Genomic DNA, 16,557 nt, shown 5'->3' with positions numbered 1-16,557 from the left:
ACAATTCACCTGCACAGGCTGCAATTACATATCTCTCACAGGGTTTAAAATAACGACCTGTAAACACTGAAAAAAAAAAAAAACACACACACACTCTCCCTACGTCACGCACGTGCATTACTTTTATGTGTGAATATTCTTCGTTAAATTCCTTGAAAATCGCGGCGAATCGAAACCGATATAGCTAGTAGACTGTCACCGACTGTATAAGAAGTAAGGTCGCTCGCAGCCATCATGGGCCCATTGCCGCCATCTGGCGTTGATTATGGGGGCTCCGGCGTAACCCAACTTGACTTCGCCTTCGGAGACGAATTGCGTAAAGTTTGTTCCGGCGTTTAGAACCATTCAGAAATGCTCGATACTGATGGTCTCAACTTGCTCTGTGCAACAATGCACGGATTAAACAGCTTCCAGTTTTTATGTAAATCCATCGGTGAAGGCATCAAGGGGAGGACGAGGAGGTGTACATGGTGCCCTCGGGCAGAACGTCCTCTTCGAGCAGATAAAAATACACTAAGGAGCCGGCGGAACTATGTGCTGACCCCGGGCCCTGTCTCGGATTGTGTGCGCAGTTGCTGGTGTCCGGCGGTGCGTCCTCGCCGAGCTGCGCCGAGCCGTCCTCGGGCGCCTCCTCGACGTCGAGCGGGAGTGGCGCTGGCGGCGCGCCCGAGAGCCCGATGGCGGCCGAGCAGCCTGTCTGCTACGAACCGTCCCGCTTCCTGTACCCGCGGCTGGCCACGGGCCTCGCCGTCAACGGACTCTACCCGCCCTCGTATGCCGACCAGTCCGGATACGTGGCGGCGCTGGGCACCAGTTCGGCAGCTTTCTACCCTTCCCTGGTGAGCGTACCACTTTGTCACGCCCCTCTTCGCACTTGCACCCGCGACCGTGCACTGGAACCCTACCGCACTGAAACACGCCTGCGTTATTCTACCCACGGCCAATGCTCAAGATTTGTAGCGGCGTAAACATGGCGCTCACTACACTATGTTAGGCATTCTGGAGGCAGCCCCATCAAACATCCGCAAGGATTCTATAATGCTTGTAAAAAGAAACAGCTATGTTGAAAATTTAACTTTTCTGGCCACGAAGACAGCTGCGCTGAAGTAGGATTTCTACCTGCCTCGAAAACTAGGATTCCGTTTTACTCGTATATTAGCCTCTAGCATGAAATTGTCTTGTTTTAGTTATGTTACGTGATACACAAGGAAGCAACTCATGCGTTATATAGAAGAAAATTCTGGACAATCGCATTTCTTTAAGTGGAAGGTTTTTTATGGACATTTTCCGCATCCCATAAGACTGCACTGTAGCTATCAATATATTAACAATATCATTACCAAAATCAATCCTAGCAACCTTTCTGAAATCTTCGTCATTTTTTTTTTTTTTTCACCTTTCCAAAATGTTTTAGAAAACAATTTTCATGCGACAGTTAGAGGAATTCACAAATGATTTACTCACTTTACTTGACAGTGGGTTAGAAAATGATTGCATATATTTAGACTTTTGTCGTACCTCTGATAAAGCGGCTCACTGGCTTTATTTTACCAATTGAGTAAGCTTAATATTGACTAAAACTTGCGAAAATGGATTGAATGCTTTTTGACCAATCACTCCCAATTCATTCGCGCTAATGGCTACCTGTCCCCATAGTTCACCTAACTTCAGATCTTCCTCAATAAATTGTGCGTGGTCCTCTTTTATTTTTTACATCAACGACCTGCCTAGCAAACGGAAATCGTTACACAAACGTTTTGCCGATTATTGTGTCATAAATCGGTCAGTAAAATCTACTAACGATCTCAGCGTTATTAGATTTTCAAGCATCAAGGTAAGCTTTAAAGCTTACCTTGATGCTGTTTCCGACTGTTTCTTTTTCTTTTCTTTTTTTTGCATAGAATATGACATTCAACACGACTAAATATAAGGTAATGCGTTTCTCTCGTCGCGGAATGTTTTGTCCTGTTTCAAATAACTTCAACGGAGCCTCATTAACATCAGCAAAGTCATATAAGCTTGGCGCTACTTTTGCATCAAACCTAACTTGGAGTGGACAGGTTATTTCCATTATCGCAAACGCTAATCGCATGCTATGCTACTTATTTATTTATTTACCATGCCCATGAACAGCAAATGCATTGGTTATGGTACACAACATGACATGCACTTATACTTTGAAACAGAAATTGAATTCACCTATAGTGAGTGCAAAAATGTCAACAAGATTGTCACCAGTATAGGTTAGCTAAGCAGTTATACCTATAATTGTACTCGTATGATCGGGTTAGTCCAAAAAACTGTTTTGACAGAAAAAAAAAACAAAAAAACCGCAACATTATAGAAGCGAAGCGTTTTTGTTGGTGCATTGAGGTATATTCATTCCAGGATATGAGAGCAACCTATTAGGACGTGTATGCATTTATAAAAGAGTATCAGATCTCGCTTCTCTCTCCTAGAGGGCAGATCTTCAAGGTTGCACTTTATAAGCATTCTTGTGTATTCGTAATAAAAGCGCCGGCCGAGGTACCTCTCATAGTACCTGCGTACGAAACGGCTTTGAATATTTTCGATTCTGTTTGTGAGAACAATGCCAATGGAGTTCCAAATAACAAAAGCAAATTATAGCTTAGGGCGCACAAGTGAACAAAGCAGGCGTATCATACAAAGAGGATCACTGAATCCGAATGAATATTAAATAAATGAATATTACGTAACTTTTCTATGGCGCCGTCACCTGTGAAACTGATATTTTATAAATCACTCGTACTTTCTGGAACATGCTGCGTCAGTAGGGGATCTCACGCAGATTATTAATAACCCATGTTCTTGAATCAGTTCAACATCGCGCCGCACGTTTTCTGGTCGTTTATCGAGCGTAACACTCATGAAAGACACATTATTACAAGCATCTTTGTCGCAACACAGAACGAACTCCCGCTTATATATTTTTGTTTAAAATTTATCACAATAATCAAACCCTGAAAAATGTACTTGTAATGGCACTTGCGTATATCCCCGATACTGCAGGCTTGCGACTGAGGCAGGGAAGGAACCGCTGACTCGATAATATTTACATTACGTGATGAGTTCTGCGTGGCTCTGAGCTCAACTATAATGCAACATTGAAAGACATTGGAAAGGTCTCCAAACTAGTGAAGGTTTGAAATCAGCCGAAATTGGGGCGTTTTAGGTTCATAAATAAGTAAAGAATAAGCAGGAATAAGAAGTTGAGGAAACATTCGCGAGCGAAAATTCCCGAGGTATATATTAGAACCTAAATTCCGCCTCTGCTGGCACATTTTTCGAGAGGGAGATCAATAGCCTGCCGCCTCCTTTGCTGACAAAATTATATATGCAAGCACCACAACCCAGTAAGTTCATTGCCCACGGTACAACAAAACGATTTTTTTTTTTTGTTCTACATGCTCCTTCATAGTGTGTACAGCAATACATTTCGAGTGTTATTTATATTTTAACACAAATTCGTGGTTAAATAAAGCGCGAAGTGGCGGCTGCAATCTAGAATGAGCTGTATCGGCTCCTCAGCTCCGCGCTCCGGTTGACCAGCACGCCACCGAAACGGAGGAGCCGCTGCGCTCACATGATCTTGGCTGAGTGTCATGCATGCGGACTCCGCACTACGCACTCTGGCTGAGCGGGTTGGAGGGGCAATTACCGGTTCTAAAACAGCATAGCAGCGACGTGCTATAGCGTAGACGTATACGGTTTTACTGTACGCTTGCGGTGCCTGCGCAGTGGTAGCACCTTGCCGCACCTGTGCCGGTGAGGTGTACAGTAAACCGGTATACCTACACCGCTGCTACGCTAAACGTTTGTTTAGTATACCTTCGACTACGAATAAACGGTTCAAAAGGAATTCAAAAAAACTTTCTTTCTTCGTTTTTTTTTCTTTTCTATTTAAGGCGCTTTCGCGCAAAATATTTATCTGCCGCGAGCAATCTTCTCTTTCTCCGCATTTTTTTTTCTTTTTTCTGAAAGGAGAAAGAAGGAACATCGAGTATTAGGAAATCGGGGTTGACTTGTCAGAAAAGCTTAACGGTCGTTGTAGACAGCGATTGCGCGAGCATCCCAGGTTTGAGCGCATGGGTGACAGTTGGTTCTGGCGTAAGAAAACAAGTTGCCGAGTGCGAATGCACGGCGGAAGAGCCATCAGGTTCTTTTCCGAGCAGCTCACCGTTGTTCTCCAAGGACGGTTGCCAAGGGGGGTATATATATGTGGCGCGGGAGAAGACTGGGCATGATCGTACGCGCCATGCAGACTCCAGGAGTTCACGGGGGAAGGCAGGAAAGAGATAAGATTTACGACTCTGTGATGAAGGCAGCGACTGCTAATTGCTCTCCGTCTGTCGCTGCAGATCTTGCAGAAGGGGAGGGGGGAAGGGAAGAGAGGCGCATGTGCTGCGAACACGCCGTCGCCCTGCGGACGAAGGCGGCGGCGGAGCCGAACGGACGCTAATAGCTGAAGGACTTAAATTGCCCTCGCAGTAGCTCGGTTTGCTCAGCACGCGCTGCCGGCGCTTCTGCTCGCCTTCGCTGGCCGTAACGATGTCTCACTCAGCGGCTAGCGCGACCGACCGGCTGCTGCTGTCCATCGAAGATCTCCCGAGACGGCATGTGTTCTTTTGGCTACTTTACGAATTACTGCAACGTTCTTCCTGAGAAATCGGCTTGCATGCCAGTCGGTGGGTATGTCTCGTGCCCTCGTAATGGGCTTAATGATAGCCCATTTTCCGCTTTCTTCAACTGCCAGAGGCAATCCAATTAGCGATGATTAATCTAAATCTTGACGTCACTTGAAAACAAGTGTAGAAGGAGAAGAAAAAAGCTTTAAAGAGCGTTCAAGTTAGGGAGTCACTGAGCTCTCCATTCATCATGAGCAGACGACCACCGTCAGCCAGTGAACCTCGCTTGCTCAGTGCACAGTAGTGACGCCTGCAGAAGCATTCACACAGGATTTCGCCACTGCAAGGACCTCCTTGCTTCAGTGAAGCGCTAGTTTTTAACGCTTTGATGACTTTGCAAAACTGCTGTCACCGCGCTGCGTTGAGCAGCGGGCTATTTCATTTGAAATAGAGATAATAGCCGGCGCTTGCAACTCTTGCGGCGGTGAAAGCAACTCGAGTTTTCGCAGCTTTTGTTTTCATCGTATTCGAACTAGTTTAGTCCAAGCTGGTTTAGGATGAACAATGGAGCAAAATGGCGGCATAACCACTTGAGTTGTGCGATGAAAAGAAAATATGAGCCCGCGTACATCCTCATAGCGAGTGGACTAGGGCCACTCAAAAATTCTTTTGTGTCCTGGCGCACGGGTGGTGGAAGAGAGGGGGGGGGGGGGGAAGTAGTCAAGTTTATTGTCCGAAGCAAACCATCGCCGAGGAGGTGAAACAATAGCAACTTAACAGCAGTGTCATGTCTAATTACTCCAAACATCCGTTTTTTTTTTCTCAGGCATTTTTGTGTTGGCTTGCCATTCTGACGAGCACTTTTTTGTTAGTAAGAACAATGGCGATGTTGAGGCAATGGGCGGCCAAGACAATAGAGACCTCGGGGAATAATGCATCTAACCCCCACCCTATCTTGAGCACCAAATGGTGTTTGTGCTTGTTTGTGCACATATATGATGACGCTTAATATTCAAGCATCTGGAATAATCTACGACTCTTGTCAAAACTTCAGTCACATCATTATCCATTTTGGTACCATTAGCTTAGAATGGATATTTTACAACGCCCAAACAGCACGAGGTCACTGCATGTTGATGTATAGAGAAATGCAATCCGCAGGAACGAGCCGGCTGAAAACTATATGAATAGGGCCTGAACGATACTAGTGGTGGCGGGGCAAGCTTTTTGCATCGAGGATCGAACATTGTGTAAGCTGTTCAAGGCAAGAGGAACTGTGCGAGTGAAACGCGCCCAAGGTTCTAGTGTACGCAGTACTTTATAAAAGTATTTTAGGTAAGTTTTGGGTTGAGTCATCTAAGGGTAGAAACTCGTTCTTGTTTATTTATGTTATATAGCGGCGACGCACTCGTAAGAAGAAACTTGTTTTTTTTTTTATTATTATCTCCCTTACGTTCTGAGTTGATTATTTTTCTCCCGGATGTCTTGATGAGACGGGAAACAACTGCAAACACACACACACACACACACACACACACACACACACACACACACACACACACACACACACACACACACACACACACACACACACACACACACACACACACACACACACACACACACACACACACACACACACACACACACACACACACACACACACACACACACACACACACACACACACACACACACACACACACACACACACACACACACACACACACACACACACACACACACACACACACACACACACACACACACACACACACGCGCACACACACACACACGCACACACACACACAAATCTCTCAATTTGGGATCGAAAAATCCCTGAATGCCTCTGGAAGGTGGTAATTGGCAGGTGACATGGCCGGATACTATTGGTCGGCGCGTTTTGTGACGTCACGAGACCACGTGAAATGGGCGAGCTACCAGGAGCTACTAACTCTCGGAATCGATCCCTGAATGTCTCAGAAGGTCGGAATCGATCCTTCTGAGACATTCAGGGTCCGACACGCTGCTGCTGCACTGCACAAGCATGTTCGTATACGGCTGGGTCAAAGCGGGGCTTTATATTTCTGTTAGGTAGTCTTTCGCATAATGGGGTGGGTAGCTTAAGGCTGTGACATCTGTCAGGGGACCGGAGCCATTAACTCTTTAACGCAATACCCTCAGAGACGTAGCTTAAGTGCCCACCCTTTGTTATAATTGCTTTTAGTAGAAAATTGCAGTGGAGGCAGAACTCCCTTTTTCGATATGAACGAGGAGAAAAGTTGATCACTGTTCCAATCTGCGTACTATGTTTGGGATGAACTCGTTTCCTATATTGACGCGTTTACTTTGTGTCATTCCTGTTAAGCTCGACTCCTCAGTTTTTTTTTTTTTTTTTCCGCTGTGGAGCCAGTGGGTTGATACCCTTCAAAATATTTCTTTGTTTGATGCAGAAAAAAAGTTGGTTTATCCAAGAAACTCGCAACCGAAGGAAAGAAGCTAGCACTTCTGCATATAAGCGGTCAGAATCGTTACGAAATCGTCTGCCATGGATTTCCTCACTAGGGCCACTTTTCTTGATGATTTCAATGTTATTGTTCATTGGCTTCTATTATCCGCACGCAGCTCTTTAAAATACGCGCAGAGCGAAAATTTCTTTCACTTTACCTAGTTCCGAGTACTATCTTACTCAGATCTCTGATTGTATGTCGTACTGGCTCCCCTTCGCTTTAGAGTTAAACGTCCGTTCTGTGCTTCCCTGCTCTTTAAAACAGGTGCTAGGACATCATTTTGTACGTCTAATACAAATAATAATAATAATAATAATAATAATAATAATAATAATAATAATAATAATAATAATAATAATAATAATAATAATAATAATAATAATAATAATAATAATAATAATAATAATAATAATAATAATAATAATAATAATAATAATCATCATTTTTTCACAGGAAGGAAAAGGCGCGGTACCTGCAGCACTTGTTTCTGTGGACACCTTATACGGTTTCTTGCTGCGAGAATGTTCAAGTACTCCGTGTATATCCGGCTTCGCTCGAGGTAATAACTCGTGCGCAGTTACCGCTTGCAACGCTCTACGTCACCAGGTTTTGCGTTGTTTTGTACTCGCTGCCAATGAGCTCTTAGCGCAAAATAAGTGTCCGCAAGCAAGTTTGTTTCAATTGCTAACAGAGAGCTAAGGCTGCGCTACAACAGCTCCTAAATTATTCCGCTTTTCGTTCTACCCATTCCGAGTCCTGAAACAATTTTTTTTTTTTTTCGTTGAAAGTGGTATCAAAAGCTATTCTGTGTTCCGGCTCCGGACTCATAATTAATTTGTGATCACAACAGAGCACGGAATTTTATCGCGCCCTTCCGAGGGTCGGCGTCAGCTCGAATTGAATTAGCAAAGACTGGTCCTTGACAAAATTTGTTCACCGATGGTCATTGGTCGCTTGCTTGTGTGGCCTTCGGATTCGTTGATGCTCATAGCAGAAAAGGGAACCGTTAGCCAAACATTACCCAGAAGCATCTTGGCTGAAGAAATACAATTTTACGGCAGCATAGCCGACCTTATGAATGCTACCTAACTAAATTAAGCCGTTAATGATGGTCGTTCAGCAATATCTCTGTTCGAGACGTTTTATTTGAAATCAGTAAGATTCGCCCTTTCGCGTTGTTCAGTTGAACGTTGAATTTAACCTAAAACTCGCTCGGTAACTAAAACATGCGCAGTTCTGGGGCTGAGAGAGGCAGCGGTTACAACATCTCCCACCGCGTATATTTCCGCTTTGCAAATTACCGCCGCCCACTTATGAGATGACCACGGGAAGAATACCTTGACGGGGAAGGGTAGAAGATGATAATTCAAGCGGAATACCTCTAATCTCTATGCTTGGCCCCTTCCGTTGCTAAACCCTGTGCCACTAGACTAAGAAGCTCGAATGTTTCTAGGAGAGCCCGAAGACATGATCGCGGAATAACCCCAATGCCAGCGGTCAACGCGGCCGGCACTGCTCTGTTTGCAGGCCGGGAAGTGCGGCAGTCCGGGGCTTCCTTGCGCAAGGGAAAGCGGGAGCTGTTGGCAAAGTGTAACCTGATTCCTCACTGCGTTCATGTTTAATGTATGCAATCCTGTGAACGCGCGCACGCCGCATACTTATCAACACCGCGGTTCCGTTGCGCTTCGCATGGGGCGCGTGCCTTATTTAGAGGTAGCGTGGCGTGTCTGCGCCCGCATATCGCCATGTCAGGGAATACGCTGGGCCACGGATTGCATTGTGGCCGCATAAATTATGCCTTTGGCGCGCACGCAGCGGCGCAAAGAAGCCCTCGAATCCGTGCCTTCTTCCTCCGGCCGCGCCGGCGATGCGTGCCACGCACGGAACGCGTTCGTGGCTGCGGCACAAATGCACGAGCGCGGCCCATGCGCGGCATTCATTGGCCGTGGAACCACGCAGCGTGTGCGGCTCAATTATTTCCCGCAGGCAGCCGCCTCTGCTACTGTGTCTCAGCCCTCGAGAGAGGAGACACAGCGTCGCGGAACGAGAAGTATCATCCTCAGCAGGCGCGTTGACCCTGCCGGCGGCGCATGTTTTGCTTATTTCCTTACGTTTTCACACTGTCGCTTGGACCATTTCGTAGCATTAACGTTTCTGCGAGGCAGTAGGACACGAAAATGTCGTTTTCATTCTTTCTTTAGCGAGCTCTTCCGTGGGCCCCTGGAAGGATGATGCTTTTGACAACGCGAACGTCCTCAAAGAAGAAAAAGACGCTTCGCCACGTGATAGTGCGCTTCGTTCTGATAAATAGCCAACCGTATATTGCACTTGCCTGGAAGTCCAGATAAGGAGCGATGAGAAGGCGCGAGCAGGGCTATGATAAAAAGCAGGAAAGGAAAAGCCTAGGAATTAAGAAAAAAAAAAAAAAAAGATGCTCTTGACTTACGTGATGCTATGTGCTCATGACATTAGTGATGGAAAACTATTGATAGATTGACTACTGATAGTATCAATAGTTTTTTTTTTAACTATCGATAATGTTGTCAATACCATTACAGATAAAATTGCTAAATTTACTATCGCTGCTACCACGTTTAATACTAATATCGATGGTAGTGTTGATTGCGCTGTGAATAATTATGCCGTCGTTGGCCGGTGATATTCCCAAACATTTGCGATAACTGACTACCTGCATTACTCAGTTCACGTAGATTCCGAGAACATTTTTGGCGAAAGAAAGAAATTATCTGGTTTCATCGAAGTCCCTGAATTTGACCATCAACGCATTCAGAGTCAAAAGGAACTAGTGACACCATACTAACAAATTTACTTGTTAATGTTTTCATTTTTAAATCACAACATCACATATAAATTTGCAGCAGTGGAGTTCCGCACGCTTATAACGACTTTATTTTTGCCATACTTCCCGCATTCCGAACATCATCTGCCTGAGGAGTCATGGAAGAACGCAATGTCCGAAACGTTAGCACATGGATCATTCCATGAGAAACGTCCCAGAGCTTCTTATGAAAAAAAAAAGAAAAAAAAAATTGGGCATGTTGTGCGAAATGTCTTTCGTTCAAGTATTGTTCCCGAGAAAAAAATTTCCCTCACGAAGTGGTGCTTGAAATTTCCGCGGAGAGGAAAAATTTGGTCTAATTTTTTTAATCATGCGTGGAATAAGATGCAATCATCGATATTATTTTAGAAGACTTCACTTATGTTGTTCCTTCGTGCGACTTCATTGATGGAACAACTTAAAAATGTTTGAAATTTTCTTCCGTCACTAAAAAGGCAAAAAGAAAATGTCGCGTTTTAGGGCATCTTTTACTTTCACATCGATAACCTTTCTGCCGAAAGAACTTTTTTTAGTCTTTCGCACATTGCTGTGCCTAATATTAAAAACAATATAAACTTGTTGAATGAAGCAGTGCTTAAAACAATCTGTCCCAAACTTTCCAAAGAGTTGCTTTTTCTTGATATTCAGCCCTGTATTGCAAATCAAGGCCCTCCAGATAAAAACTATTTAGATAGCTCATTACACTCATCAACGTCTCAGCTTATAATCTACAAGATTATGTAGGAGTAAATTTTGTTTGTCAGGATAATTATATTTTGGGGTCCATATGCAACCGCGGCGCAAGCATTTCCGAACTGTGACTTCACTTCAGGACATGCACGCGTCACCGCCTAATACTATGGCTCGCATATTCAGTCTGGAGCCAGTTTGTGCAGGTCATGAGTTGACTGAAAAAGAAGGATGCAGAGAAGGCTATTTTAGAGCTGTTTTAAACCATCTTCTACTTTCTGTATGTTCGCATCTCAGAAAACAATACCCAATGACTTAGGGAAAGAACATCTACCTCAATTTGGGAAAAAAAGAATTATTATTTCATTAAAATAAAGGAAAAAAAGTAACGCCCTTAACATATGCTATGGTCATGGTAACCATTATTTATTGGCAGAATAAAAGTCATTCAGTATTTCAAATGCAAAGTACATTGGAAGCTGTCCGCAGCGCACTGAATGGTGTTGCAACAAGAGCAAGCTTGCAGGGGTTATATCCTTACGGGAGTAAATAACATGAGGGTACATTTGGCTGAGCGAAAAATAACATACAGAGAATTAAAGTGATGTGACTGGCAAGATGCAATATAGATTTACAAAATAGAAATGCCTTCGAAATTCACTATGGTGATGCGGTCATATTTCATGACATTTCATCCCTTCAGACGAGCTACGATTCCAATACGTCATGCTGAAATCAGATAGTGCTATGTAAAGAAACTGACATGAGTGCTTAGGTGACCTTACGTTCTCTAACAGTAACGATTCAAGCGCTGGAAGTTGAACATGTACAAAAAAAAAAAAAAAGAAAGAAAGATGTAAAGCTAAGGAGACAAGAGTAGTAAAAACGCCAAATTTGTAGACAGTCCTTTGATGGACCGTAAACTCTTTGATCCGCGGTATTATTTTTGCTGTGGAACGGGAGATAAATGGTACTCTCTCCGCGTCAGACAAAACTATAAGAAACGGGCCATTGGCTTCCACTGGCAAACGCTCGCACCTATATACCATGCTGACTTTACTGAGCGCCCCAAGCCCTCAAGATGAGATGCGGCGAACTGAAGAAAATATGTCGCTTGCGACGTATTTGCATCATTGAGGACGTCGCACGACCACACGTTCGCTTCGTAAAGAGCGCGATTACATATGCGAACCATAATAAAACGCGGTGACCCATACGTGTTCAGGCAGGGAAGTCACAGGCAGTGCGTGACGCTGTGGCTGGTTATGGACTTAAAAAAAAGTTTCTCCCCTCGACCACATATTCTCGCATAAAATCTTCTAGATTAAAGTTTAAGGCGTAGGTGTATATAATGAGCCACCTCAAGGGTTTTGGTCTGGAGGACCTTTATTCCCAATACGGCCTGAATATCAAGAAAATGTCACTTTTCACATAGTTTAGAGCATATTGTTTTAATAACCGCTTCGTTCAACAAGTTAAAATAATTTTTAACATTAACTAAAGCAGCGTGTGAAATCAGGAAAAACTTGACAGGGGTTATCTCTGGTAAACCGATTATAGTGCGAAAGCAAAGGTCTTTTTTCTTATTTGTTTTAGCTCGATGTAATTGCTGTTTTTTTTTGTTTGTTTTTGTTTTTTACACGATACTGATCTGACACGAACTTTAATTGTCTATTAGCCTGGTGCGGGGCAGTTTCAGTGGTACAGGGTCGTCCATTCTTACTGTGAACAAGCATACCCTCCGATGCGACCGCGAACAGAAACAAATTCGCCGACTGTGGCAAGCACGGCCTGAAGGTCTCTTTGTGCCTGCGCCGCTTTGCTTCGATGTGCGGCTGCCTCGGACGCAGTCGCACTTTCAAGAAAGCACGCTTGTTCGTACTAAGAATAGACGACCCTGTAAATGGTGCCATCTGGGAGCCACCATGTCGAATGGCGGAGGCTTGGTGCAACGGTGTACTTGATCGCGAAGGCCACGGTTTAACCTACTTGTGGCGCCATCTGGGATCCGCCGCGCCAAATGGGGGATATTTAACCCTCATTGCTTAAGATGCCCATCTTGGCTATTGAACTCGAATACTCGGGTTCAAACTCGATCGGTTCGAAACCCCTGCGATAGTTTGTTTTTAGCGTGAGGACACCAAAGAGGTCATGGTCAGCAATTGGTCAGTCATTGGCTCCATTACTCTCTGTTCGCTGGCGAATTTAAAAAAAACCGTCGGAGAGACTCGCGCGTTAGACACGCTATAGCGGACTTAGTTTAAACTACCTACTTGAAGACACGTAGATGTTACCTCACTAAACAGATTAGCCAATGAGAGCGACGGCACAAAAAAAAAATAGCAGAGGTTTAGCACAGTTAAACATGGTATTCAGAGAAAGCTTCACGGCATGCTTACGCTTGGTAGAGCTCTTTCGTAACTGGCTTTGGTATAACTCGCTAAACGCAGCATCATCGTCACTGGCGTCCATGGCATGATCTTAGTCCAGGCGCGGGTGCTCCTTGTTATACCCATCAATTGATACCATGCCTGTGTGCATCGAGCGATGGCGCGACGTGACGTCCCCCATGTAATTAATCACTAGCTCGACCTCTTTCCACTCCAGCTCCAAGTTTGAAAGGTCAAAGGTCACCCATAGGTCGGAGATTCAAAGTCATGACCTTGTGGTGCTACACCAAGGTGATCCACAAGGTTACACTTCAAGCGGTCGGATGTTTTGGGAAAGGGAGTCACAGTATATTATAGCCACAAATTGTCCTATGGCGCCTTGTCAGTGACTAGCCCACGCTGAAATTCTATGCTGGTTGATAGGAAAGGAAAAGCACAGTATCTCTCAAACGTTTCTGTGGAAACCTGAATTGCATAGAAACAGTTTGTCCTCCTGTTCCTTGAATGTCAAACGATGGTCAAATTGAAGCCCTCGCGAAGACCGGCTCTACCTAGCGTAGTGCTTTCGCTTCAAAAACAGGAGCGTCCTTGCGGTGGTGCACTGGTTAGGGCGCTCGACTATACTGTGCTGCGGGAAACGGGATCGAATCCCTGCCGCGGCGGCTCCTTTTCGATGGAGGCGAAAAGCATGGCGCCCGTGGGCTGTGCGGTGTCAGTGCAGAACCCCAGGTGGTCGGAATTTCCTGAGCCCTCCAGTACGGCGTCTTTCATAGCCTGATCGTTTTGAGACGTTAAACCCCACAAACCAAACCAAACTAAAAAAAATTCTAGAGGGCACTTTGGACCACTAAAGTGCGATGAGGCGTAAGCCATTATAGCGCGGTGTATTGTAGCCCTAAACTACGGCCCCTCTGTCTCCCTCTCTTCTTTTACTCCCACTTTCCTCCCTTCCTTTACGGCGGGGTACATGTGTCCGCGGAGAATTGTGACAGATACTGTGCCTTTTCTATCCTGTAAATACGCCGCTAATATCTGCTGTACTAACACCTCCTAGACATCTGGGTCTGATTCGGTTTGCTGTGTAGTGCGGCGTTCAAGGAAGCGGCAAATGAAAGGCGCCGCACAGACGCCTGGATCAGACGCCCGGCGGGGTCAGCTTCGTATATGCTTGAATCACCAGGTGACGTCATGACCTGTCGTGACGCTGCATCGCGCGCTCCTTGTCGAACATAACCAGCATTTCATTGAAGGCATCAGTTTACGAAAGGAAAGGCGCAGTATTGGTCACTCGCGGAATCCCGCTATCATCCTCACGGTAGGGAATTATGAAGAGCGTTTCACGATCTGGGCCGTGGCGCAGTTGGTAAAGCGCTGGGCTGGGGACCCAAGGGATAGAGGTTGGCTTCCCGGTGGAGACATGGTTTATAAATTTATTTTTAACTCTCGCTCTCGAAAGCGTGACAACTCTGCTGACCACCTTCTGTCGACAACGATGAGGCATTAAAGGCTTTCGCCTTAAAAACAAGAAAGATCGCACAAGCTTCTTGGTCGGCGGTGGTAAGCGTGCGAGTGCTTTCGCAGTGAAAATTATTTGGCCGATGCTGCGCGTGCGAGTTCTCAAGTGTTGGCAAGTAGTGGGCTAATGTAATCTACGGCGCTTGAGCGCTGGCGCGCAACGTTCTGCACAAGCTCACCGGCGCAGTCGGCCGCTTCTGCTGCTTTGAAAACAGCGGATAAACACCTTGGAGCACAGACTCCGGCAAGCGTACCCGCCGAAGTCGTACTTCCACCCAATTTCGGCCCAGAATCGATCGCTCCAAGTTGTGCGCCTCCCTTCTCTGTTTCCAGCACAACTATAGGACATTCGCGAAACTAACGCTTTATGCATGTATACTATACACGGGGTACGTCTGGAAAGCTCGTTTACGCGTCGGTTGCGAGAACGGAGATTTATTCCGTACTTCAATTCAGTTCAGTCGTTCAGTCGTGTCCGACTCTTCGTGACCCTATGGACCATGTCACGCCACGCTTTCCGGTCTCTCACTATCTTCCTAACACCACGTAACTTCATCGGCAGTGCCTCGAGGATGCCATCTAACCATCGCGTTCACTGCCTACCCCTTCTCCGGCGACCCTCAACCTTTCCCAACATCAAATCTTTCTCCAGCGACTCCTCTCTTCTCATCAGATGACCAAAGTAGCTGAGCTTTAACTTTAGAATTTGACCCCCCAATGAGCAGTCAGGGTTTATGGTCGACAATATCGACTGATTTGATCCTCTGGCAGTCCAAGGAACTCTCAAGAGTCTTCGCCAGCACCACAATTCAAACACGCCAATTCTTCGGCGGTCAGCCTTCTTCACAGTCCAACTCTCGCATCCATACATCACAACTGGAAAGACCATAGCACGAGTTATACGGATGTTCCGTACTTACAAACACCTAAAACCAAGTCCACGCTTCAATGAGTTTGAAAGCTAAACATTTCGACAAATTTGCATGTCTGGTTGGGCTGATAACTAAGTGAAGGCCTGAAAATTTGGATAGAGAATTTTCAAGTTTCCCTGCAGTGAGTTTGCGCGGTTGATTTTATAAATCGAGAGAATGGACTGTTTAAGTACTATCGATAATACTATTTATAATACCATTGGGAGCGCTATTGATATAATCATCAATAGCTCTTTTTTACTATCAGTATTTCGATAGAGACTCAACTACTGATAGTATCGATGATACTATGTATAGTTGTCGCATCAATATATCACATACCTTTAGATGCGATATGCAACTCTCTTAGGCGTAAGACTGAATAACTTCAGAGAACGAGGATTTTTCGCTAGAAACCTTCTTCTACGAACCACTGTTCTAGCAAGCAAGCGCCTTATGTAAGGCTATAGAATCGAGTATTGGTGCAGGTCGCCGTGGTTGGGATCAGATTAATGAATGTTTGGTGATGGGCGTTTTGTCAGTTTTAGAAGCAAAGGCTGTTTTTAGAAGCAAATTCCGATTCTCCCGGCTTTGCAAACAGCCAAACGTTATATTCTGAGACCTTCGGCTTAGCGATTAGCATATAGACGGTGACGAGCAAGAATGATGTCTTATTCTGCGTTACGCCACATCACGAACACGCAGATGTTAACGGCAAAAGATTCTCACCATGTCTTATTATCACCAGCTGCTCTAATTGTTCCCGTGTGAATCCGATCAGCTAAAATGCAATTTCGCAATCGCTGCTCTCATATGGCTGAGCATTTATCGAGAGTTAAGGGCGTGCACAAAAATGCTTTGCTAAAACGTGCTATGCATATATATATGGTGATTTGTCCATCCTTTACTGATATATATCCTCAAAACGTCGAGAAATCTTTTTCTGCAGCCTCTGCAGGCGGATTTTACAGAAAGTCGGATAATATGGACTTGATAGAGCATAGTAATTTTACTGTTATTTAACTATTAGTAATAATTTGCGATTATTAGTGATTA

General features: G+C 45.0%; 1 protein-coding gene across 1 annotated transcript in view; it reads left to right on the top strand.

Moving 5' to 3' along the window:
- Positions 1 to 234: 234 nt before the first annotated feature.
- The window catches only part of LOC146205357 (uncharacterized), a 71,719-nt gene continuing 55,396 nt past the window's right edge, over positions 235 to 16,557 (top strand). The window contains exons 1-2 of the mRNA XM_084606980.1: positions 235 to 321; positions 573 to 839. Coding sequence (XP_084463106.1) covers positions 235 to 321; positions 573 to 839 — 354 coding nt within the window. The remainder of the gene's footprint in view (positions 322 to 572; positions 840 to 16,557) is intronic.

The sequence above is a fragment of the Amblyomma maculatum genome, chromosome 1, assembly GCF_055883805.1.
Source record: "Amblyomma maculatum isolate TAMU_Amacu chromosome 1, ASM5588380v1, whole genome shotgun sequence".
Classification (NCBI taxonomy): Eukaryota; Metazoa; Arthropoda; class Arachnida; order Ixodida; family Ixodidae; genus Amblyomma; species Amblyomma maculatum.
Note: the sequence above shows the minus strand (reverse complement) of the source record. Positions and strands in the feature narration are given on the sequence as shown.